Source organism: Nomia melanderi, chromosome 6 (genome assembly GCF_051020985.1).
Source record: "Nomia melanderi isolate GNS246 chromosome 6, iyNomMela1, whole genome shotgun sequence".
Classification (NCBI taxonomy): domain Eukaryota; kingdom Metazoa; phylum Arthropoda; class Insecta; order Hymenoptera; family Halictidae; genus Nomia; species Nomia melanderi.
The window spans coordinates 3,616,349-3,642,135 of NC_135004.1; the positions used below are offsets into that span (position 1 = coordinate 3,616,349).

The following is a 25,787-nucleotide window of genomic DNA, read 5'->3' on the forward strand; positions in this document are numbered from 1 at the left end:
TAAAGCAAATTCTTCCATGTCCAATTTGTAACAATCATTCTACAGGTCACTGCTCCCCCGAATAAACTAGCCCCTCTAACCTAATGAACCAAGTAGAACAGCCAATTAACTATCAATACCTCTAACAATTAGGGCATCGAGTACCGCAAAAAGTAATTACCTTCTTCTGCTTTCAAACGGTTCCCAAAGGGTTCGATCGAGTGATGAAGGGAGCATTACGCATGAACAGGCGGTTGGCGAAGGGAGAATCAACCAAATGCAAACTGTGGCAATTACTGGCATAGCCGTAGCTATGCAAGAACTTTCGCGACCCACGATTAATAACCTATATTAATTAGGGTGAAATGAGTTTCGTGTAATCTGAGAGACGGCGGAATCACGTCGGCAACGGCATCCGCGTCTTCGACCACTCATTATTTGACGTTGAACGATGCCGTTTCCATGCTCGGTCGCGACGGTCCCTTGTAAAACGGCATTGTTCGCAGGAACGATAGGGTCGCGCGTGTAATTAATCGCGTGCGTCCGATCGCAGCTCATTGCATCTGACTCGTCAATTATGGGTCGATGCTATTAATGTCTAAGCACGGTCTACCGTCGCTTATTGACGAGCCATTGTTACCGATCCCAATCGAGTGTGCAACGGAATACAACGTTCTGGTGTGTTGCATTACACTACAACTCTCCATCCATCCGAGCACCGTTCGTCTGAACTTATTCTATTCCCCCGGTTTGCTGCACATATCTATTAAGCTCTTATTGTTTGTCTGTGAGCATCGGAATTGAAACGTTACATATGTTTCCATTAAAACTCATCGTTGTGCTCGTACCGTACGTATGGATACAAAAATCGAGTGTTTCTAATAAAACAACGCTATTGTTTGCGTCTCGTACTATTGTGTGCTGTTCGTATTGAATACTACAGTCGGTATGTAACGTTGTTCTTCGTGATTGCAGGTAAAACTATTACTCTTGAATGGAAAACGGTTATAGGTATTTAAAATAACATGAATGTATAAACGAGGAATTAATTTCACCTGTAAAAAAAATATCAAAATGGAGTTGTCGCTACCATCGGTAGAACGGACTTCACATTTTGTATTTTAACAGACAACCCGACGCTCTCGCCCCGACGCACAGTGGGGTATTCGCCCGATCTGAGCGGCCAAAATTAAAAATTTCTGTCAACTTTTTACTGGAAAATACGATAATGTGATACAATAATATACAATAAATTGCAATTATAAGGCATGTAACAATAAATTTATTAATATAAATTATATATAAATAAACATATATGTATATTTCATATATTACATAATGTAATATACAATAATATAATATAATTGTTTAATTTATTGATCTTCTGTCAGTTTTCTATACTAGTAATCAAAATTAAAGAATCACAATACTTCTGTTGAAAAATTGCTAAAGTTGAATTGAAATTCTCTGCGACACGAGTTTCCATGCTAAACCTGCAATGGATTAAACGTCAAGTTTCAGATAAGCGAAGTATTAAGTTCAACAGCGACGTGCAAAGGTATTAACGCTATGTACAATTCTTCCGTAACGCATTCACCTTGCAATAATTGTAAACAGATCTTTACCAGGTTCCAGCATGTGTCCAAGAATTTACGAACGGCCGTGTACCCAGGACCTCCCTAACTATTCCCCGAACGAGAATCGTAACGCGTCCAGTTCAAAGTGGCAGATTATTTCCCCCAATCCTTTCCCATCAAGGTTTACGGCCGCGAGCACCGTACTAACGACGACACAATTGTTTCCAGGATCGGCGAGAACGGGCTATGGAACGCAACAAAGGAGATCGTAACTCCGACCAACGATACCTCCTACACGATCGAGAACCTGACGCCGTTCACCGTCTACAGCTTCCGTGTGTCCGCCGTAAATGCGATAGGACGGAGCAGGCCCAGCGTCGAGTCCTACTATCTCGTCACTCTCCGTGAAAGTATGTTTTTCCAATTGTAATTACCGTTCTACCTTAACCGATGTCCGATCTCGATCGGTTTACCTTTGGCCTCCTAGAAACGGGATCCCATTCGATGCTTCGAACGGTTTATTTTTATGGAAACTACGCGCACCGAGCCTTTATTCGCGTTCACCCGTATATCGCTAAATTATGCGCGATTTAAAAGTTTCCTTTGCGCTCGTTAAAAGTTTCCACTGTTTATCGATTAATTATTGTCCATAGACACATTTTGTTAAATCGAATTTGAGACTGTTCGTTCATTATGTCGAATAAACAGAGTTCACCTATTTCGCCTTCGTTTGTGTGATATCTCTAGGAAGAATTGTCTAAAATGCAGCGTGCCGGCACTGCTGGCATATTGAGTGCAAAGGGTTAAACTATGGACGTAATGACTTTCTTTTTATTTTCAGAAATATTCTATATTATCGTATGAATGTTGTAGAGGGAACATAAACTTCGACGATTTCTTTTTAAGTTTGAGAGAAACAATCAGAAAGTTCACTCGAGTGTCGTACTCTGTAGACGTAACTAAATACGGTAATTACTTTAACGAGAGATTAATGTTCGAGACTTAATTAGTGATTTACTCTTTTATCGTGAAAAACATTATGAAAGATAATAAGATTCATACTCGAAAACTGGAAACGGGAGCAACCAAGAACTTCGAAACCAAATTATCTATCTTTCAAGTTCCAATCGACGAAAGTGCAGGCGCCCGATACTGGAGTTTCTACATTCTTAGCAAGCGGTTTCCAGTAAAAAGTTTTCGTAGATTGCATTTCGATCTTAGGGCGAGATAATAGCTCGAAGAACGGAATAATAAGCTCCTGCTGCTCAGGCAAGAATAATGCTGTAATAATATTCGGACCACAATGTTTAGTTCGCTCTCTGAAGAAAAACAATTGCGAACTATCGATCACGTTCTTATTCGAGAGAACTGTTCTATCCTAAGTACACGAACGTTTTGTACTGATGCAGATCAATTACGTTTAACTATTCTAGAGTAACACAAAACTGTTAAAACTTCCGATCCCCGATTTCCAGCTGAAACCTCGGGAATGTCAGACCATGCCGCGCCAGGAGTAGCGCGATAGAAATAAAACGCAACAAACAATCAAGAACCAACCGTCCAGGGAAACGACCTATCGCTGGCACACATAGAAAACAATAGAAAATACCATTTCACTGGCATTTCACGTAATAAGTCATTAAAAAACATCGCAATTGTCACGGATACGCAGGTGGAGCCAGCTGAACAGTCCTTGGGGGATGATAATCGGCGTGGAATCGGGTCAAGGATGTCCATGGGAACGAGCGCCTCGGGGGCAATCCTCTGGCCTGCAAAAAACAAACGGTCCGAATTCTGGCGAGAGAAAAGCTGAAACGTTGGAGTCAATGGAGCGGCGGGTGGGACGGTTAGAGGGTGAGAAGAATGGTTAGCGCGAACCAGGTTCTCCGCGGCCAGCATCGCGAGAGGGTGCAGCAGGCAGGCAGGCAGGCAGGCAGGCAGCTAAAGAGGCGCTAATTGCAGCACGGGAAGGAGCAGTGTATAGCCACGTTTAACTCGAGCGGTCCGGTTCGCGTTCCTCCCCGCTCGGTTCCTCGACCCACGTCGTTTCAAGCCCCCGTTTGTCTTTCTAGCTCGGCCAGCCGGGTAAAATAGGTTGAGCAGCGCGCGAGCTGAGCCCTATAAATTCTGTCAACGCCGCCGGGATTGGCCGACTACAGCCCGGTGTATACCTACGACGCTCGACAAACTTTGTGCCGCGACGATGACGATGACAAAGACAACCTCGCCTGCCACCACCCCTACACCAGCTTCCGTTCCTGCCTCCAGCTCGCCGCCAGCCGATGGTTACGAACCTGGCCCGACCTGGATTCCCATGCGTATCGCGACGGCAATTAGCGCGTTACCCGGAGACGGTCGGTGGCCGGGATTACCCGGAGAGTGGATCCCGCGGATGAATATTTCACGGCCGCCAAGGAAGGCTACTTTAGTTTAATATAGATAGAATTTGTTAGTCGTTCGCTGAGTCTTTGTTCGAAGAAAGTTGGGGAAAAATTGGAGGACGAGCTGAGCTGGGTTGGGCGCGTGTCTTGTCGCGGAAAGATGGATCTTGTTATACCAGGGAATTTATTATCGTTCTTGGGACTGGGAAGAGTGCGACTTTGATTTCTGAATGCTTGCACTGTCGCAGAGTAATGAAACGATTAATTGCGGTCCGCGGATGGAAACCTGGCGTTTTCTGTTGTCCCGAACCATTGACTTGGGGGCTCAAGCTGCGACCTGTCTGGAATACTTTATCGTCGGAAATTTATTGCTGATATTGGGAATTGTATTTTCGATTTTTGTTGTAGTCGTCTTTAGTGGGTTGTGGGAAAATGCTATTTCAGGGTATTAATTATTGGAATTTCGTAGGTACTTGTTCATGCTTGGGAGTATTGATAGAGAAGTGTCCTGAACAAATTTAGTCACGATATAGATCGCAATCCGAGTGATTAGATATTGATTATAACAGAATAGTATTCCATTTTGACTTAGAAGATATTTAGTATATTCGTATTCAGTTAATTTTGTTTCAATCTATCAGGAAACTGAATCAATTTTACCACGCCAAAGGTTAAGTTCGAAAGTACAGTAAATACTGATCGATAGATTATTCTTCGAAATACGATTCCCTTCATTAGATATAATTTAATTTTCGCAATATCAGCAATGTTATGTGAAAGCGTTACATTTAATATTTATTAGTCGAAAGGCTCGTATAACTTTGTTAATTTCATTGCCAAATTGAAGATCCTTTCGATTATTAATATTCTAGATATCTCCACGCAAACAATTGCTTAAAACATTGAAATTAATTGAACCATCGTTACGCAAAACGAAAAATTAAATGCGCAAAAACTGTACGGTAAACAACAGAAACCGCGTAAATATCGCGTTGTATCGTGAGCATCGCGATTGATGATTGATATCGCGTTGTTCAATTAATATCATGATGCGAGGTGATATCGGGCGAAAACTGCGAAAAAGAAATAATTGCAACGCAATATCGCATTGTATCCGCGAAATGACTGGGATTTTATTGAAATACATACCCGATCAACCGGGAAGATTCAATATTTTAAAATCACGCGCTAATAGTTCGGAAGTGTTAATGCACAATAATAAATATTTGCCAAGCCACACCGAAACGAAATTCAGATACAGTGGGGCTAATAATTACATTTAATTATTACAAACCTGGTAAATTTCAAACGAATATTACATAATTTATTGGTCTCATTACTTCTTGACCATCAACCTCCGCAAACGCCAGACAAATGAATTTTCAAAAATCTCCGAAACCAGGCAATAAATTTCAGTACAGAGGCCACGGTCAATAGCATCAATATATTTAACCGTTCAAGTCCCAAGCGGCGCGATCGCGCCTATCCATTACACTGCCTAAAAGTGCCAGTCTATTGGTTCATAGAATCAAATGAAGCTTATTTATTTTGTTTCCTTCTAATTACTCGTTTTTATTTTTATTACTACCCGCTTGGAACTGGAAAAATATAACGATCGCACTATTGAAAATTTGTTTTTGTAAAAATAGAAAAACGTAATTCAGTTTCTGAATTAAATAGAAAGAAGCGTGACCGTGCCGCTTACAATTTTTCGACCGGGTTTTTGCAAAAACTGGTGGGACTCAAACGATTAACATAAAATTTCAATGTAACATTCTCTTTTCACGAAGGTGATAAACAAAAATCCCAAAACAACGGAGAAACGAAGTTTCCCCGGTGAACAACGGGCGGATAATCGCGCGGACTCGAGCCAAACAATCCGATTTAATTAAAAGCGCGCCGCGAGACGGATCGAACGAGGTCCGGCATGCGGGGGATGAAAAAATCGTTCGCGCGGACGTTTGACTCGCGGCCAAATGCGGGCGAGAATGAACCTCGATCAGGAATCTCCCTCGTGCTTTCGCGGGGTACTAACAGGAGTCGATTACGGGGAGAATCGGCGCTATTATGCGCATAAACTCGGCCGGCGCAGCGACGGTGTTCATTATCGGCGATAGGAACAATTATCTAGTTATCAAGACTGGCCCGCATTTGGGAACGATTGCGGGCCCGGGCTCGTGTCGATAACTAATTTAAATACTGGTGATCGTCAACCGAGCAATCGACGATCGCGCGAACGGGCTGGCAAAGTTCGAAGCGGGGAAAAAGGCGGTAAAGAGAGCGAGAGCCAGGGAAAAATGGGAGAGAAAAAAACAAACGGTAACGCCCGCGAGTCGTTAAACCGAACGCGATTATACTCGTTCCGCGGATATTGCTTCCCGGAGGCTCGCTCTTTTTTCCCACCGTGCACTTTCCTGCACTGTTCCCCCGGTGCACGCGCGATCGGACGCACCGTTTAAACGCCGTTTTCACGGGAACTGTCAACAATAACGCCGCGCGATCAAGCAAAACATTGACGAGATGAAAACTCCGGCGCACTGGAAAAAATATCAGGGCGCACCTGGAAACACGAGAAATCATGAAATTCTTCGTATTCTGCTGAACGCTTCTGATTCCCGGGAATTCGGTTGCGTTAACCTGAACTGGTTTGTGTAATAATATCTTTTTGAATCGATACCGAAGATATCATGTTGTGTTCCATATATACGGATATTATTCTTTTCACGTTGATTGGAGGGAAACAAGGTTTTGGGGCTGCCGGATATTGAACCTTGGAAGTTTTATTTCGACGATTTATATATGTATAATTGTATGAATGTTACCCGGTTTAGGAAATGTTTCTTTTTTGTGGAAAGATATCGGCGGATTTGTGAAGGTTTCCGAAGCTGATCCTATTTTCGACCATAAGTGCGATAAAATAAACAATTTTAATGATTCTAAAAACATTCACACTTTGCGGTAGATTTATTTTGCAAGTTGTCTTATTTCAGAAAGTTCAACGATTCTTGTCTAAGAGCTCGCGAATAATTCAAAAATTTTCGATCGATGAGCCTTCTTTACGATCTAATCGAATCCCGCGGGAGAGTGGTGCGACGTTCTATCGCGAAGATCGATGAAGTCTGCACGAGTCACAGTAAGCTCGCACTTGAAACGAAACGGGAAACCTTTGCCCGATAGCGAGCGACAAATAATACGTCAACCGTGACAGCGCGCGTTCCCTCCTGACGGGCTCGAATGAATTTTTCCAAAAACGGGTCGGCGAAACAAAAACAAAAAACCCCCGCGATACAGTGCCCGATAGAACGCCACGGAATTTATGACACCATGTCGATCACGATAAATGTGTAAAGAAGTGACTATAGCAATTTTCGTCGTGTCTGATACTGAACTTACGAACTCTAGATTTTTCCATTGACGCTTTTCTTCGATAAACGATCGCCAGGGAAATAATGATACATCAGTATCAATATAAAAATCAAGAAATTCCATTCATAGATAGAGCCATATTTCCTGCGTTTCCCCAAAAGATTAAACAGCTGCAAAAGCCGCAAATATCGCGTCCGCTAATTTACTTTTCATATATCGCGACCGACACAAACTACCAACTATCTCGTCGCGATCGCGTATCGATGCGACGCTGGACGGCAACAAACAAATTTTACTAATACCGGGGACACGTCCTCCTGATACCGGACCGATATCGGGTCGCGATACCCGGCGCTCGCTACATATTGGTATTAATGAATACGTCATTAAATTGATCCGGCCACCAACAAGAGCGTCGGATCGATTGGCCGGATCAAAATTCCAACGGCGATCTTTCGGCGAATAATCATCAATCCAAGCCGTGCTCGTACCGTTGACAGATTCCATCCCCCTAATCCTAACATCGGAAACTGTCCGCCGCCCGCGGTGTACAGAGTGGAATCGAATTAATTTCGGGAAATTAGTTAATCGACGGCCGGCAGACGGGGCGAAAGGACAAGGGACGCTTGCCTCGCATATTTGATTCGACGGAAGGGGTCACGGGGCGAGAGGCTGACGGGAGATTACGCGTAGCGTTGACTGGTAGCATCTTTGATCGTTGTGAGCGCAGCCAATTCGATGGACCTGCGGCGACGAAGCGATACACAACGTTTATGGGCGAACGAAAAAGCCCCCGTATTCGGCGACAATAATTCTACCGTAATAAGCCAGATAATGGCAGCTATCACGGTAATAAACAGGCAATTAATGGGACGCGTGTGTGTTTAATATTGTCAATACGAGCCGTGTGACCGTCGATGAACGTTACTAGGTGAACGGAGAGAGATGGGGAATGCGGTAGGTAGATAGATAGATAGATAGATAGATAGAGAGAGAGAGAGTGTATGAGAGAGGAGAGAGAGAGAGAGAGAGTGAGGGAAAGAGGAGATAGAAATCGCACGAAAATATAGATGGAGGTTAAAACTAAGGGATTTCTGAATTAACTCAGTGAAGATTTACCTGTAGGTTTAATTTTTTAACGGTCTGTTTTAATAATGGATTTGATCTCTACTCTTAACTTTTTCCTCCTTTTTTTATTAATAAATTTTTTTGTGAGTTTGTCTAAAGCTCCCTTTGATCAACGTCGGCTGGAAAGCTTCAGCCTGCCCTCGAAAATAGATGCATCTTAAGAGAATAATTAAAACTGTAAACCCGTTGAACGTTACACACCCCCTTTTGCACTCGTTAGCGAGACGCCACGGAAACTTCCTTCGCCCCCGTAACTCGAAACAGTCGGGCGCTGGTTCTTTTAATCAGATCCTCGGGGTTGGCGTTTATCATTGAATATTAAACGTCTGGAGTCGCGATAACGCGAGTCGGACATAGTAGGAAGTACAGTCGAGAAAAAAGATGGCAATTGGTCAAGGTTGACCGTGTACTTTTTCTTTGAGTTTTTTTCTGTGATCGATCATTATGTATGTTTTGCTCGTCGACATAGTGGATCATGATTTTATTATCGTTAACTAATGTTATGTAAATGTATTTTTCCGTTCGAAATATACTACTGATGTCATATTCAGCCCGTACAAGCTTTTACGTGTCAATGAATATGTATGAGAAATATATACAATATGCGTATTAATACATACGGCCGGTAAATTTTGCTCAGTTAAAACATTTACCGTTTCACTTCTCTGACGTTGTACTGAAAATATTGTTACATGTTGCATAGCAACCGACCGAATAATCGTTTCATCAATTTTACTGTTTTTAGCGACAACAATCCATTTTCTGAATTATTCATCAACCGTGTAAAGAGGTCTTTAGTACGTTGCTCTATTATTATTTAAAATAACGTGTATTGTTTTAGATCGAAGAACAGACATTAACTTGCTAAATAAACGTAATAGTGAAGGCAAATGAAAAGACAAGTGAAGTATAGCTGTTAAAAAACTTAACGATCGACGACTCTAGTTTGTCGAACATTCACTCAGACTATCAGTAGCAATAACGTAAAGCAAGTGAATCGTTTCGAGCACTAATCTATAAACGTAATAACGATATTATTATGTTTCAACGATGCCTATCGTAAATTAATTCACACGCGAGATGATTTGCAATAAATAATTTCTAGCTCCTTGGGGATTGTAGCACGTCTGTACAGTGGAATATCCGAGGTTCACCAGGACTTTACATAGTGAGGCCAACAACCTTGCCGAATGAATGGAATTGACGCCGATGTGCGGTGGATTAACAGATAATGCGTCAACATTCGAGCGCAGTCCCGGTTCATATCATCATTGCCATATTCAAAATCACTGCACTAATTCCTGGATATTCCTGTCAGATAGGCGACCGGGGAGTATACGTGATATATCCGTGGAAGCATGCAAAACTCGAGGATGGCTTAAATGAAACGCTTTCCTTTTCACGGGGTGAACAAAAACTCGCTGCACGCCTGATGATAACGAAAAACGTTTGGCCTCCTTGACGATGACCATTGCAAAACATACATTGCGGTCTACCCAATCACCTACAACACAATTCACTCTGTCAACAAATAAACCATTCCCAAATCAAACTGATTAACTCCATATTCCAAATATTTTCAGGTGCTACCACTAGAACACATAATTGCTTCTTCACTTGTATAATTTCATTAACACCTGAATTACCGAGCATTTAATACGACCGATATGTAATCCCTATACAAAATTGTAATAATAGATCATCTTCAGTTTTTTCAGACCTTCGTTATAGTACTCAAGTGAAACTATTTATTTCTAAAATCATCTCGAATATTCAATGCTTTCAAAGTATCAATAATTGCGAAACAAGAAAATCGAAACCAGTCGCTCTGACTGGTACGTAGCTGTAGTGTTAAATGACTCTACTTCTCATCCTATAGAGTTAGCCCCTTTGACAAATGAATGTCTCGAGCACCTAAAGACCTTGGACACTTCGGACATCGCTTGTAACATCCTACACTGCCATCATCGGGTTAAACAGCGACTTCTGAATCACCCTGTACCATCCACTCTCCTCTGTCACCCCCTTCCTACGACCCTTTTCTATCCTCTTCAGTTTCTCTGTCTCTCCCAGATCAATAGAACACCAACGAAACTTCTCCTACCACTTCACGCTGGACCAATACATATACCGACTCTCGTTCCCGTTTCCGGAGGTCGTTTGCCCGCCCCCTCGCTCCCCTGCCCCCTACCCCATAAATATATGGCGTAACAGAGCCACCAATTAGCCATCGGGACAGCCGTGTCGGCGTGCACGCGGGAGGGTGAGACACGCCGGTAGTAAGTTCGTTCATTCGTTCGTTCCTACGGTCGGCTCTGCCGCGAAAATTGGAGGATTCTGTGGCCGCGCAGCCTAATTTCGGTTACATCGCGGCGCGGTAATCACGACGAGTTCCAGAAGTTGAGCACCGACGCAATGCCGGGCCGGGACCTCGCGAAACAGGACGCTCATTTTTATTTCCCCTCGGAGCTGATAAAGGAGGAAGGGAATTTCTACTCTCCGCTGGTCTTCAACGAAACCTGGTAATTACTTAGGGAAGACTGAAAGTGTAGTTTCAAGCGACATTGTTCTTGCAGTTTGAATTATAGTTTGAAGAATTGTACTTTTAATAGTAATTAGAGGGTTGGGGAAAATAGAAAGCGAAATGTAGTAATGGATGATTTAGAAGGAACGTTTTGGTATGAGATTTATAGACTCACAGTAGCAAAACTAGTGAATGATATGTATTATAGGGTTTTGCAAGGTTACTTTGAAGATCATTTTAAGGTCATCGTTATTGTTTATTGTGTTGGCATGTGCTTTCTTTTTGTAAAGGCTCATGTGTTCCTTTGTTTAAGAATGAATATTGAATTTCAAAAAAAAATTTTAATAGCTTGATTGGCAACATATGAATCAATGCGCATAACGTCAGTTCACTTTCGATTACAAATAATATTGATCTCCGGTACATTATGTGCTTTGACGGTAAAAAGTATGAATTCGAGGTTCATTGGTATTGGAAAAGGATTGTTTGGTGAGTGTATAATACAGTTTTTTGGTTCAGTAGTTACATAGATTCATTCAATCTCCAATACCGTATATGAGATTCATTAAATGGCAGAATGATATTTTCGGTCTTCATTAGTGGAAAGACATGAACCCATATTTTCCACCGAACAGTATCTAATGAAGCAATTAACGTGTTCAATTCCGAACAATTTCCACTGGTCCCGGAATTTTCACGAATAAATTTACGTAATGATGAAATACAATATTAAATTGTTTAATTGAGTTACGTTTCCATTCCTTGCACTGTATATTACATTATTATAGCCATACGAAATGATGGTGATATTAATTTAATATTGAAAACCATGCCAGGAATTTTCATTTAGTTAATAGTATTCGCGGTAATTGATAATCCGTGGCCATCATGGCAGTTAACTTAAGAAATGAAAACCAAATTTTTACCTTACGCATCATCGAAGTACGTCAGGAGAGGTTAATCCCTGAAATAAACGTTTCTACTGCTCCCAAAGTGCTCGCAACAGTTCACAATTGAAAATCTATAAAATCAATTGCTTCGCTTGTTCAATTTGCGGAATCAATTCAGCCAATCGTTTTTATCGTTTCAGTTTCTACTCCTTAACGTCACGCGACATGTTTTACAGTGCGAGTATTGAATTAGTCCAGTTCATTGTTCGGTTTGCGCGGTTGGTGAATTTAATCTGTTCCGCGAAGACAGCTTAAAAAATATCGAGCGTTTCGATTGAATTATCGTCGCGCTTCCGAAGGTAATCGGTGCCTCGTAATTTCATCGCGTGGGCGTAAAAGCGGGCCAGCGGCCATCATAAACGCGGGCCCTGCAGGATCGTAATAACTTAACGCAGATTTAGCGCCGGTAAAAAAGCGTGGCTCGCATTTATTACCCCGCTAAATTGCCCGGCCGGAGTAGCCGGAGCCGGGATCGCGCGAAAGACTTATCGCGGCGCCGCTCGTACGCTCGTAATGCTTGACCCACCACAATGTCTCCAGCCGTGTGTTAATAATACCAGTTGTTTCGTTAATTGGCTGTCGACGCGGTGGGAGTTATAACGCCCAACAGGAACGACGACGATGGGACGCGAATCGAATCGACAAAACGAAAAAAAAAAGGAGAATCGATCGATGCACAACACGAGTGCGCCACCTGAAAAACAGATCACGACGCTGACGCGATATTAGATTATCCGAAAACAAATTACCGATTTTTACGGCTGACAATTGACGTCTGTTGAAGCACCATTCGAAACAAATTTATCGCATAGATACTTTTATCGAACGTATGATTGATTATTTTATGATTGATTGAAATTCATGACTGCGGAGGTTAAACGAAGATTTGAATCTATTGGGATGGTTTTATTAATGGTCGGGAAAGTTGGGTATGTTATTAAATTTAGAGCATGCGACGATGGTAAACTAAATCCGCAGTACACTTATCGATGTTGTATAATTCCTAGTGTATGCTCGCGTTTTCTTAACGCTCTTACCCTTTATTAACGTTCCTCTCGTGATCAACCTTCATGACCGTTAGCATGACGCCATTTAAATTACATTACCTTTCATCTTTTAAGCCTTCGCGCGCTGAATATTCATATAATAAAGGAAATAAAAGGGCTGTGTTGAACACACCCACGATCTATATCTTCGCGTCCAAGGGTATTAAAAGCATTCAAACACAGAACCATAACGCTTAAAAATTATGAGCGACTTCGAACCTTTATTTCATTTCTCTTATCGGCGAAGTCGTTCTCCTAAACACTTAATCAGACACAAAATATCAAACACTGAACGTACACATTACGAAATTTACGAATTAAGACGTTATTCGCGTACGTATCAGGGAAGTTATACTCTCATAAGGAATACCGCTCAAGCAAACAGTTAAAATAACTACGTCCACTCTCTCATTCACATTTACATTTATTTGCATACGCATTTGTCCGCGCCATCTTGCGTATTTCCGTGACGCGCGAAATCTCGTGTTCTTTATCAAAATGTGGTTCATTGTCGAGCTGCGTCGTGCACACTGCACACGACCGTTATTATTTCTATCCTCCCCTTCGATGCAACGACGTCGAATTTTCCGAGTATTTCCGGCATAAAAAGAATGAAAAAGGAGAGTGGAAAAAAAAAACAATAACGCAGGCAACGCTCGCGGAACGGAATTCGAGGAACGCTTGATACACACATCTTGCGGGTTATTAATGCCCCGGGTTCCTAGGTGTTAATTGCACGACGAAGATAACAAAGAATCCCGCGGTAAAAAATAACGGCCGCGAACGGAAGTTAACGGGCGCGTAATTAATATCCGCGCGAGACGCTGAAACGGAACAGTGTCCGGGAGCTTATGAATAATTGCGCGACGGAGAGACATCGGGATAAACCCGGGAAAGCGGACCCCGTAACCGGAAAAATTATTCGGACTTTTCCGCGGTGCTCGCATGTTGAACAGTAGAATAAGCCGTCCGCGCTTTAAAAAGTTTGTCCAACGGCCGAATTAAGTGGCGGAAAATAATCGCGAGGTTTGTGTATGACTGCAAGACTCTCTCCGTTTTAGGATCTCCCGCAACGCTTGCTCCGAGGAACAACGTCCCTGCGAAGCAACGGCTGATCCTTATGCTTTCGTTCGTCGTCAAATCTTTTCCTTGTATTATCCTCGCGAATTAACAGCTTCCGAGTCATAAACAGCACTTTTAGCACTGTTAAGTAAAAGTGGGGTAGTAACTGTAAAATCTGTTCCACAGTCTCGACAATTTGTCTTTTACCTCGGGTCTGACCTCGTGAGTGGTTCTTGAAAAAATCTCGTGGAACCTTTTGGCGAATAAATTGTTTTCTATTTTTAGCAATTTCTACATAATTTTACCAGAATTTCACATGAAAATCTAATTTGCGTTACACTCGTCTGCGTCAGCGTACAGCAGCCACAGTAAATTCGTGCCCGAAACGAGTACATAATTCCTTTTCGTGGCGAAACATCGTTAACAATCAGCTACCAGCTTTCTACGTTCAATTACCCTCGGTGAGGAGCGTCCCGCGATTTTCCGCGGCCGGGAGCGCGATTACTCGGAATTCCGGCGGAGTGATCACTGTCAACGCAATTCGTTCGAGCGATTTGCTCGGCTACTCGTCGGCTCGCCGCGTAATCGTTGTCGCGCTTATTCAGTTACCCGACCAGATGGTTGCTCGGAGTTTTGGTCGCGTATTAATTACTCGACGACTTTCGTTCGCTGTCGCGTACTCGTTTCGTCGTTTATTTTCGCTGGCTGGTCACCCTTATTTGGTCGAGTGAGCGCGCGGCCATTAACACACTCTGACCACTACGAGAATTTTCAGCGTTTTGTGTAATATTATTTATTCTTTCGTAACAAAGACAAACGGTATTACCATTAATTGTTAATGATTTGGTATCACAGCTTTCAACTTACAGTATTATTTAGTTTTAATTGAATATTTTGATGTGACATCAGTTTTCTTCTTGTAATTGTTTTCAAGAAATGCGAAATCTCCGATCATCGCTGACCACCGTGGCGGTCAACCTGTTCCAGAGCCATCGGAAGTTCTCGTTAGCAGTCCCGTCGCGTTGGCTGAGCGCATTAAACGGCGACGAAATTATTTCTGGGACAATTCCCTCGTTCCTACGAGCGGCGGAGGAGTTTACGAAGTTTCGGGGGCGAATATTGGCGCATGATAAGGCGCAGTTCCTCGTGCCGCGCTAATTATTCGAGCCTGAGACCTACGGGGCGCTCCTTCGTCTTCGTTGGCCGTGATAAGGGCCGTAATAGATACTTCGCAAGGCAGGGACGAGCGAAATACGATGGACGATGAATCTTATTGAATTTCTCTGCAAGTTTTCGTTTAGAATGTGCGCTACACGCGACACTGAGAAGGAATTCTTTCGAACTCTCCGGAAACGTTTGCGTTCGCGAAGTTTTCGAGAGGAAACCGTCTTCATTTTCCCAGCCGCTTTCTAGCGCAAAAGCTCCTCAGGAAAAATTAATGTAGTGCTGCGAAAGTAAGCGAGTGTTTAAATATCAAGAATTTTTCGATTCTGCGATTCTTCGAGTTTGCAGACGAATATATTCGCGTGAGTTAATTCCTATATTGCTTTACTTAAAGAAATTCTTTCAGAATATTCGGGCTTCTAATAACGATGACAGGAAGATATTACATTACTAAAGACGCTTTATGGATCATCTCTTTACGAGCTGCACCGAGTAATTTGTTAGTTCATGTCACAAATGGCGTATAATTTATTTGTGATAACTTGATATTACGAATGGCAGCCCCAAACGCGAGTTCTTTCAAGCTAGGCTACCGCAAGGGTGAAGTGCCAATTAAATTCCCATTCCAGGCACATTAACCGTTCTCGTAATATCATTATAATTAGAATTTGCTGAGTAAAATCTCCTCCGGGGATTTAACAAGTTTCAGCGAGGAGTTTTGTCGAAAAGTGTATAACTTACTTCTCCGCGGCGGGGTGGGGCAGTTTTTTCCCCGACAGCCAGTGGATTTCGGAGACCGAATCATCCTTGCGCTTTCATGATTTACGAGTAACGTCGTTTTGTCCTGAAATTAAGTCCGCGCTGAACGAGGAATGAATTTATAGGTACAGAAAGTTATCAAAGGAAACATAGTCAAGAAATCGTTGCATCAGAGGTAACGCTCTAACCGACTTCACAAACGAACGTGAAAAAATTCATAACATCTCTGAAGGATTCTTTTCACAACCAATGATAATGTCGTTTGACTTTGAACGCGATTTTTTTCTAGATTCGTAAAATCAAACATCGTATAACGATAAAACTAAGTAATGAAATTCCCAGTGAAACGTGCTGATCCTTGAATCCCGGTTGCCACTGGAAACAACATAAAAGAGGATCACCGGGAGAGGAAAGATCCTGCCGCGTTCCGTTTCACGTAGCTCGATGATTGCTGCGAACATGTTTTGCAACGAATCTATGATAGTATTCATGGAGCTGCGTTGAATGTAACCAGCCCGGCTTAATATCCATTCTTCGCAATCGACGAATTATAGGCAAACGCGTTAGCACGAGAAAGCAAAACATTAAACAGAACGCACGTTTCCCGGTGTTTCAAACAGAGAAAAATTGTTATCAATCGTTGAAAATATTGCGGAGATTCCGTCGAAAACACGGTAAACCGGATAGAAGGGGGAATAATGGAAATGCGTTTAAGCACACCCGTTTGATCAACGATTTTCATTCAGCTGGGATCAACAGTAAAAAACAAACGCAATCAACTGGTATTTATATGTATACGAACGCGGCGAATATGTTTTCGTCCGGTAGAAATAAAATTCTTCGGTGGCACTCTAGTTAGTATATTTCGTTTCGAGAGTTTCCGCGACCCCTCAATCGCTCTCATCTCGTTGTTTACCTCAAACCAACAAACTAGGAGATGATACAATATTTCCATTGCGTCCGTACTATTTCATATTTCGATGATAACAAATCAGAGAAACACGCATCTGTTGAGGCTTGAGCATTTCGTTAAAAATGAATATAATCGTCTTTCCGCGAATACTGCGATGAAACACGTATTTTGGCTTTGAGCTTTCGTTAAAATTGGAGGAAAGGCAGAACTAGTAAAAAAATATTGAAACGAAGTGAATAAACCGCAGATCGATTCGGGCAGGGAAATATGAAAAATATCGGACGATAGAATCTTTTCGTGGTATCAGTTGAATGATACGACGTGATTACTCAAACGATTATGTTCAGTAAAATATGAATTAACGAAAATCGTTGAACGAGGAACATTCGAATGGGAAATCTCGAACGTCTCCTATCCAAATGTGTTTACCCCGAAACGCTACTGACGAGTCTGTATCTTCCACTTTCTTTTTACAGAGCCAGAAGGGAAGCCTATCATTACCAGCGTCTACAATACTTCGGCGACATCGATTTATTTGGCGTGGAAGGCCCCTAGTCGTGACACCATCCACGGAGAGTTCCTCGGTTATCAGATCGGATATCGACCAAGAGACAAAAAGCACATAGAAGTAACAGACATATACATACGTGACCCGAACGTTGACGTAAGTTACGTAAGAATGCGTTTCAATCAATTCTTTTATCAGTGTCGTCTTTCGGTGTTGTTCCGCCACTTCTCGTTTGGTAAGGCCGCGCCGTCTTTCTTTTCCGTTACAGAATCACAGTATACACAACCTGGAGACCTACACGCAATACCTGGTATCACTGCGAGTGTTCAATCCGGAAGGACATGGACCTGAGACGATAGTTTCCGTAATGACAGACGAAGGAGGTAAGTCGAACAAACGAAAAATTGTATACGCGTGTCATCGATGAATCGACTGTATTCGTATTTGACGCCTTTGGGCACGATCGATAAAACAGGAAATCTAGATAGGTAACGTTGTACCTTCAGTGGATAACGATACTCCGAGAATATCGGTATTACAGAATTTGGTAAGGAAGATTTCTGTAAGGTTCTGCACTTACCGATGATCGTTTGAGAAACGTACGATCAGTGGATAAAAATGTTATCCATTTTATCAAAACTGCATAAAAAGGTTTCGAAATTCTGAATGCCCATAAAATGGTATATGATAACGTTAGTCGGAGAATTATCGACGAAAGATAAAATAAGGGGTATGTAAGTGGGAGGGTCGTTAAGTTTGATTGGTCCTTTGCTAGATGCCATTCGGTTCTTGGTTTACGGCCGGACGATAAGGGCTTATCAACTCCCGCTAGCACGTGGTTTTTATAGACCCCGTATCAAGATCACGATGTCTCTTCTTTTTTATCTTCGCTACGTTAAAAGGTAAGATTACGTGAAACAAGGAGAAGGTGTTCCGAGACGAAACGGTTTACAAGCCTCTAGAGACACCGCGTCAAGGTCTGAATTAATTTAATTGTACGCCCGGATAGCGTGAGTTTCGCTTAATCGCCCCTATCACTCGGAATACACCGATTACGCGGCAGATAGAGCGGCCGTAACGAAACGTCCATGACACGACCGCGCGATCTTTCCATAACTGGCGCAGTCAATGATACCATTTGAATTCGTCGGACGTCAGCGTCGGTGCTCCATTCGCAGGGCACAGTAAAAGCGAAACGCTACATTTCGGATCCTTTATACAGACCTCTCCTATTCTGGTCATGGTCATTTTTTACATTTCTTAATGATCCATGTGTCCCTGACGTCTATAAGAAATTTAACTTTTAGCTATTCCGTAACATGTGCGTAACACTGATATAAATCTACGTTAAAAGGACATATGCTAAAGATTTCTGGTGTCGCATATTTATCTAGTATAAAAAGGTACATGTTAAAAGGACAATAAATCTCATAGGCTGAGAAAATAATAGCAAGAAATTTACAAGAGAACAGTCAAAATATTCATACATCACACCATTTAGTATACGAAACAACTGTTCGCGATGATCGCTAATAAAGAGTTAACGTAAATAAAATTCAAATCCAAAGCCTTTAAAAATTGCATACCAATTATCAATCTAATGAAGCACGCCACGAGCAAGCTAAGATGCCAGCTCATGTGACAAATATTCTCTTAGAAATGTTTCCTGTCGCCTGAAAGGCGTCCCAAAATTCCCAGCGACAATGCGTCTGAGCGTGACATAGTGAAAAGAAAAACCTACTCGCGTTCCCTATCTGAAACGACCAACGGTCTCGACAGCAGAGGCTTATCAATTCCAACTGCCGTCGTATCCGCTGATACGTAATTACCGAACATCCTACCACGATCCCGCCGAGTCGTAGCATCGCTTTGTTCCTCGGTGTCGCCCATTGTTCCCGCGGCCGACGTGAGAACACGGTAACAGAGTCAGGAAATGACCCAACCACCCTTGGGGCTGCCTCGTAAAATTCGATCAGCAGAAAGTTCGCGGATGCGAAATTCGTCTCCACGTCTCTCTTTCTCTCCCCCGACTCTGTCTATGCCTCACGCTCGGCTTTATCCGCGTGTGGGATCATGACGGAAGGCGGCGACATCTGCCTCGAGATCCGCTCGCGCGACGGTAGCGCCCGATGACGCTCTAATGACACCGTTCCGTCCCACCGCGCTGGGAAGATTCTTATCGGCCGCTGAGAGAATTACGGGCCGTTCGTTCTGTAGACGAATCACGCACCCGGCAATGACAGCTACAGGCCACGTGGGTAAGATCAACTTCTACGTCCCTGAAGCGGGCCCGGCCGACCGGCAGGTTTCCAGCTGCTCCTCCCCGGTCGTCTGTGAGCAGCGGCAGACATTTGCGCGTCCCGTAACCACCGTTTGGTATACCAGCCGGACGGCACCGCAGGACAGAGCACTGCCCGTTGAGTTTTCATGGCCGCCCGCGCGCTTTTTCTTTTTCTTCTTGTTCTCTCCTTTTTTTCATGTTCCTCGATATAAGCGGCTCATCGTCGTCGTCACCTTCATGAGTCACGCGCGGCCCCAAGGCCCGGGGGCTGCCGCCTCTGTTCCATGTCGCCGATCCACACGGTTCCGCGTGCTTCGCTTTCGATCCTATCGCGGGATCGCCGAATATGATAATCCGGACGGTCCGTGCACGCCGAATCTTCCCGTCCCACGGACTGCCTGAAAATCCATACGTTGGCACAGGGCAGGGACCGTTGGCGAACGGGAGAGACGGCGAACGGCCAACTCAAGCGACCGACGAGGATCGAAGAGACAGCGACTGTGCACCGTTAAAAGAGGACGACGTCGCTGGTTAGACGGAGAAAGAAATTGTCAGGGAGAGAAAGAGTGGAAAGGGAGCCAGCGAAAGAGGAAGAAACAGCGAAAGGGAAACTAGGGGGACAAGGATACAAGAAGGAAAACGTGGGTGGATAAACAGTGGGACGTAGATGGAGAATGAAAGAGAAACGAAGGTATAGATATACAAATACCCAAAGGAGGAAAAAGACAGCGTGTCAGGCAGGGAAGAACGGCAAAAGCTAAACAGTGGAACGGCAGCAGGGGCGGGCGGGGGGAGGGAGGACAGTGCCACGCCGTTTCGGTCGTCGCCACTGGCGCGCCTCTTCGTTCCGTGATCGATTTTCCGCGATTTTTCACTCTGGCATAGCACTCCTCGAGAAGAGTGGTCCGGTGTGCGGTGAACGCGACACACGACGAGGTCTCTCCGGTCCCGGTGGTGAAGAATACACGACGAGGCGGGGAGCAGAGAAACCCGACGAACGCGGCGAAACACATCTCCGCTGTTCTTCGCAGCTCTTGCTCTCGCTCTGAACCATCGCCTATCCGTCTATCCATCCCTTTCTTTCTCTATTTCATACATCTCCTCCCACTTTCTCGCCGGGAATTCCCCTCCCTTTATCCTCTTTCTTCCTCTCACGCACATTTTCGAGCGCACGTGTATACGCCGGCTTGTGTCGTACCTAGCTTTCTTCCCGTATACCTGTGCACGCACGTGCGCGCGTGTGCGCAGTACATCAGTGTGAAGAACGAGCCGGGTCTCGCTCGTTCGCTCGTCGCGTGCACGCACTAACACACGACCGGTCGCCTGCACCATCATCATCCCCTTCTCGTCCGTGCAGGCGCGACGAACACACTCACGGAAAAGAGTAGGAGAGCGCGAGCCGGTGCCTCTCCTCGAGCGTCGTGTGGCAGCGTGAGTTTCTCTCCCTCCCTGTGCACTCGCCCGACCGTCCGTCCGTCCGTACGTCCAACTGTCCGTCCGTCTGTCTCCCCGTCTGTCTGTTCTCGTCCCAACTGGAGGCAAGTCGGAGAGAAGCGAGCGAGCAGCGTGGCAGTGCCGAGAGCGGCCGGAGTCACGGTTTTACCGTACGCGCGTGAACGTGACCAATACGTATAGGTACAGTGCAGTGTATCACCCCGGCCAGCGGTGTGTGTATACGTGCAAGCGCGCCGTTCTGTGGGAGCAGCGAGAGCGAGCGAGTCGTGTGCGTGCCAGCCGGAGTGTGTTCCGTTCCGTTCGCGTTTCCTTCGCGCGAATGCGAACGGCAGTGCGCGTTCTGTCGCTGTCGCGGTTATCCTTGCGACGCTCTTTCGCAACGCGTTGTGTGCGCGAGTTCCCTTTTGGCTGCGTGATCGTCGTCCTCGTGCCGGACAGAGTAACCGCCACGACGTGTCTCTCTCGATCGCTCCCCCGCAGTACTTCCCCTTTGGACCCTCTATCCTCTTCACGCCTCACGGTCTCTCTCTCTCATCATTCGCTTCATCGTAACGCGGTTCGTCCGCGCGGCGCTCCGCTCCGAAGTATGGCGTTTGATTCGCCGCGCACACGACGCCTCGACGACCGCGCCGAGTGACGCCTGTTTGTGGTGTGTGATTCGGAGAAGAAAAAAAAAATAGAGATTTGCAAAGTGAAAAACATATCGACTGCTGGGTGAGACCCGACGTCGATGATCGGTTTCACGATCGCTCGCCCCGCCGGCTGATCGGGGACGCACTGGGTGAGCCGAACGGAATATCAGCCTTGGGTAATGATCGGCGGGGGCCGGTACGTAATTCCGGTACGCGTCCGACCGTGGGCGGAATCGTGGCTCCGAGGTTCAGGGGTCGATATACACGGCCTGTGGAAAGGGTACTCGACCGGTGCCGAAATTTTACCGGTGACTCTTCTCGCCTCGAACGAAAAACCGGTGTGCGCGTTCGATTCGACCCCGCGAGCGAGCCCTTACGGCTGGCGAGGAGAGTGGGGACAGGGGGCGTGCAGTAGAAGGGTTTAGAGGGGATATCGTATTATACCCGACCGACCCGTCAAGTAGTTCTCCGCCTCGTACGTTGCCTCTCGGATACCCGGCCACCACGGTTTTCGCCGTCTCCCCAGCATCTCTCGCGCTTGGTTTCCTTAAAGTGCATCGACACCGGCCTGCCCTGTTCTCGTTCGGCAAACGGGAAACGGAAACGCGGAACGGCTGGATCGACCGTTCCCGATACGGAGGATGTACGCGGAAGGTACTCCGTTGTCGATGATCATTCGCATCTATGATTCGCGTTGTCCTAAACGTATCCATTCTATTCGACCCTGTTCATCGGTCGAAGACAATAGGGGAAGATGAATTCCGACGATGTCCTCGTTGCACGATTTTTCATTTCGAATTTCTCAATTCACACTGCCTGTCACAGCTGAAGCTTCGACGGGTTAACTGAGGACAATAGGCGCAACGAAAGGGCAACACCCCTCCAAACTCTCGAATCCATTTGCCGAAGGAGCGCAACGCCTCTGTGGAACGAATCGATTGGTCTTCTGGTCTGTCGATCGGCGCGATCCCACGCGACGACACGGTGTCATCGTTCCGCGCGACCTACGGAAATCGCCGCCCGGTGAAAACCGCGATTTCGCGGCAAGAGCTTTTCAATCTCATCGGCCGAGGAATTGGTTATTTCTCGTTGCGAGGGATATTGGAATCGGAAGCGTGCTCCGGTTTCTCTTTTCCCCGTTTCTACTCCTCTCTCTTTCAGTATCTCCGTCACGGTTTCCCGTTTGACGTCGTCCCCGCGAAACGGAAGTCGCCAGGAAATCGTCGATAGGTCGTTACTCGACGCGCGAGAAACGCAACGTTTACGCGCAACTTGCTCCTAATGGGCACACGTTGCGCGCATAATGCATACCGGGTGTATCGCAAAATGTGGAAACCGGTTCGGAATTGGCGAGCGCGTTGCGACGCGACGGGACTCGGTATTTTCCAGGACACGTGTGTCCTGTTCCATCTTGTTTGCCGCCGATCGTGCGTGCCTGCTAATGAGCCGCGACTGCGGTAGCAGCGACGGCAACAACGACCTTGGCTCCTATTCCGTAAACAGTATCTGAATCTTAGCATAGGTCAGTCCAGGTTGGTATACGAATGACAAGCGACTATTTAGAACAGAATAAAACTGAATATAAACGAGACTAACGGTCGAGTCACAGTTCCGCTGTTAGTCGTAAACGCGTGTGGGAAACGCGTTTATATACCGTTTTCATGGTGTTGTCGGTAATTGCCGGAATAGCTGGAATACTAGAAAGTACGAAAATATATTCGTAGAATAGGATGGTATCTTTAGATGCGCTGAAATAGTCTGAGAGACCCTTGACACTGGACTCCTACATTTAGCGCTCCAAAATAATCGATCGGTTGCCACACTTGAAATTCAAAGTAACAGAACAGATAAAAACAATGAAATTCTCTTATTCGTCAATCAAATAACAACAACAAATTATCAACTAGTCAAAAGGTCTTGCTATTTTTCTTTTCAATAAATCAAACAGCATATATTAATATAATTCAGTTCATCTACCATCAGTTCTCAAACTTCCGTAAAAGATGCGAGGATACATATCAGCCAACCTAATACGTTTGAACTCCAACACGCGATTCTAAAATCCACCGTAGCAGATAGCTCAAGAAGCTCCAACGGGATTCCCGTTTCGCTCGCAGGCTCCTACATAATCATTATAAAACAATCCACACAGGTGCGTATCTGCATAAATATCCGCAGTCCAGTCGATTACGGTGCACATAGAAAGTGGCTGTTGTACACGACCGAATGGTAGTTTAAGAAAGAAAGCAAACAAGCCGGACGCATCGTCGGGTTAAGATCACTCTTAAAATCCTGTTTACACTTTCGCGAGCGAACGATGCGTTCGTTGCTCCGTAATCGTGTGTTACGGTACACCCTGTATGCACCGGGTCGCGTCCGCGAGCGGGTGATTCATCCGTCGCGTTGCGGAACACGAAATTTTCATCTCCGATCGCCGGAAGCACGGGGTTTCCGCGCTCCGAGCTGTCGAAATCGCGTCTCACCCGTCTGACCCGTCCGTCCGTTTGTCCGGCTTTCTGGGTAACTAGGATGAGCGGGCGGAGCGCCGCCGGAGAGTTTCTCCGTGACGTATAAATGTCAAGGCTCGCGCTCGCGGTGGCCGAGGAGCCAGCCGCAGCACGCGTGCAACGCCGCCACACTGCCGGTCCTCTCGGTTAACTTGCGGTTAATATCGCAATCGTTGAGTCATAATTGCGAGGCCCGTCCGTTTGCTCGCGCGCCACGCCGTCCGCTGAATCGGTGGCAAACAATTCGTCTTTGTTCCCGTGCGCGCAACGCGCTTTTCCCAGGGGAAATCGCTCGCCTAGCCGAGCTAGGGTACCCGGTTGGTCTTTCACACGGTCCCACTCTTCCGCTTTTGCATGATGATCCCCGATGACGATGCTAGACGGATTAACATACGACATGGGATAAAGAGGATTAACGTTTCGGATTGTTCTTCGGCGGAGGATACTAGATTGATCCATGTTGCTCCGATTGTGATAGGTGTCCAGCTTCGCTGAATCCCAGGATGACAATTAGATTCAGGCGGATTGCGACCATGATTGCTAGCGCAACTCGAGCCTTCTCATTCGAAGGATAGCGCTGATCTACTCTTGACCGCTACAGTTTTCATATTATCTCTTAGCTGACAGGGTTTAGAGCTATCGTGAACCAGATTTTCAGAAACCCGGTCTGATTTTTCATAGTGCAGTAGCCAATTCAAGTTGGCAGTCGTGAAGACGTTTGACCTGAAGAGGCTTTAAACAATATCTCGTTTCGAGTTGGCTGTGAAAACGATTGCGTACTCCCGATAAATTATGCGCTGGTTCATCCGGATCATCAGCTTAACTGCCAAACGGTAACAACTGCCGTTACATAGACAGAAGGATATCGAAATCATAGTTTTCTACATTCCCATCGTGTAGAACGATCATCTACAACCAATAACAGGAATTAATTTCTTCAAAAATGACGTCAGAAGCTTCAGCTACTTCTTAAAAATATACGCAGAAGATTCCTCAGGGTCAGTTGCACTGACTCTCAAGAGGAACTAGGTTTTCAACAGCTCTTCCTGTAGAAGTGCGAAACGAATGTCGCTCGGCCCCCGGACACGTCGGTGGCGGCCATACGGCCGCGTGTCCCCTCGGTCTTGACGCACTAAAAATATAAGGGGAAGCCGCTTTAAAACGTTCCAGAGGGGCCGTGTAATTATTGGTGCGCGGCTGGCGAACCTGATGCGCTCGTCGCTGCCGGCTGACCGAGTCGTCTCCGTTGTTGCTACCGGCCCGCTGTTGCTGCCCGGTCTCTCTCTCTCTCTCTCTCTCTCGCTCGCTCGCTCGCTCTCGCTCTCTCTCTCTCCTTTTCTCATTCTCTTTATACTGAACGAGAAACAATCGAGGCCATAATTCCGACTAATTGAGCCAGTCGACGATGCAATTAGGACAACGCGAGACCGAGAGAAACTGTCCCCGCGGGGCGACCGTCGAATTCGGTTTTCTCCGGGTTTTGTTCGCGGTTAGGAAAACAAAGAGCAATCAACCGTCAGCGGGGCGGAGTGCGATGCGCGACGGGGGTGGGAGG

General features: G+C 45.3%; 1 protein-coding gene across 16 annotated transcripts in view; it reads left to right on the top strand.

Moving 5' to 3' along the window:
* The window catches only part of LOC116426600 (putative receptor-type tyrosine-protein phosphatase mosPTP-1), a 519,051-nt gene that overhangs the window by 460,084 nt on the left and 33,180 nt on the right, over nt 1-25,787 (top strand). For 8 of the 16 annotated variants that reach the window (XR_004234947.2, XM_031975761.2, XM_031975807.2 and 5 more), the window contains exons 4-6: nt 1,785-1,966; nt 17,326-17,522; nt 17,626-17,740. Coding sequence is in view for 8 of the 16 variants with exons in the window: in XM_031975761.2 (XP_031831621.1) it covers nt 1,785-1,966; nt 17,326-17,522; nt 17,626-17,740 (494 nt within the window). In the remaining 8 variants the exon portion in view is untranslated. Of the gene's footprint in view, nt 1-1,784; nt 1,967-17,325; nt 17,523-17,625; nt 17,741-21,096; nt 21,922-25,787 lie in introns of those variants that run through there. The other 8 variants (XR_004234948.2, XM_031975769.2, XM_031975824.2 and 5 more) reach the window with 7 other exon arrangements.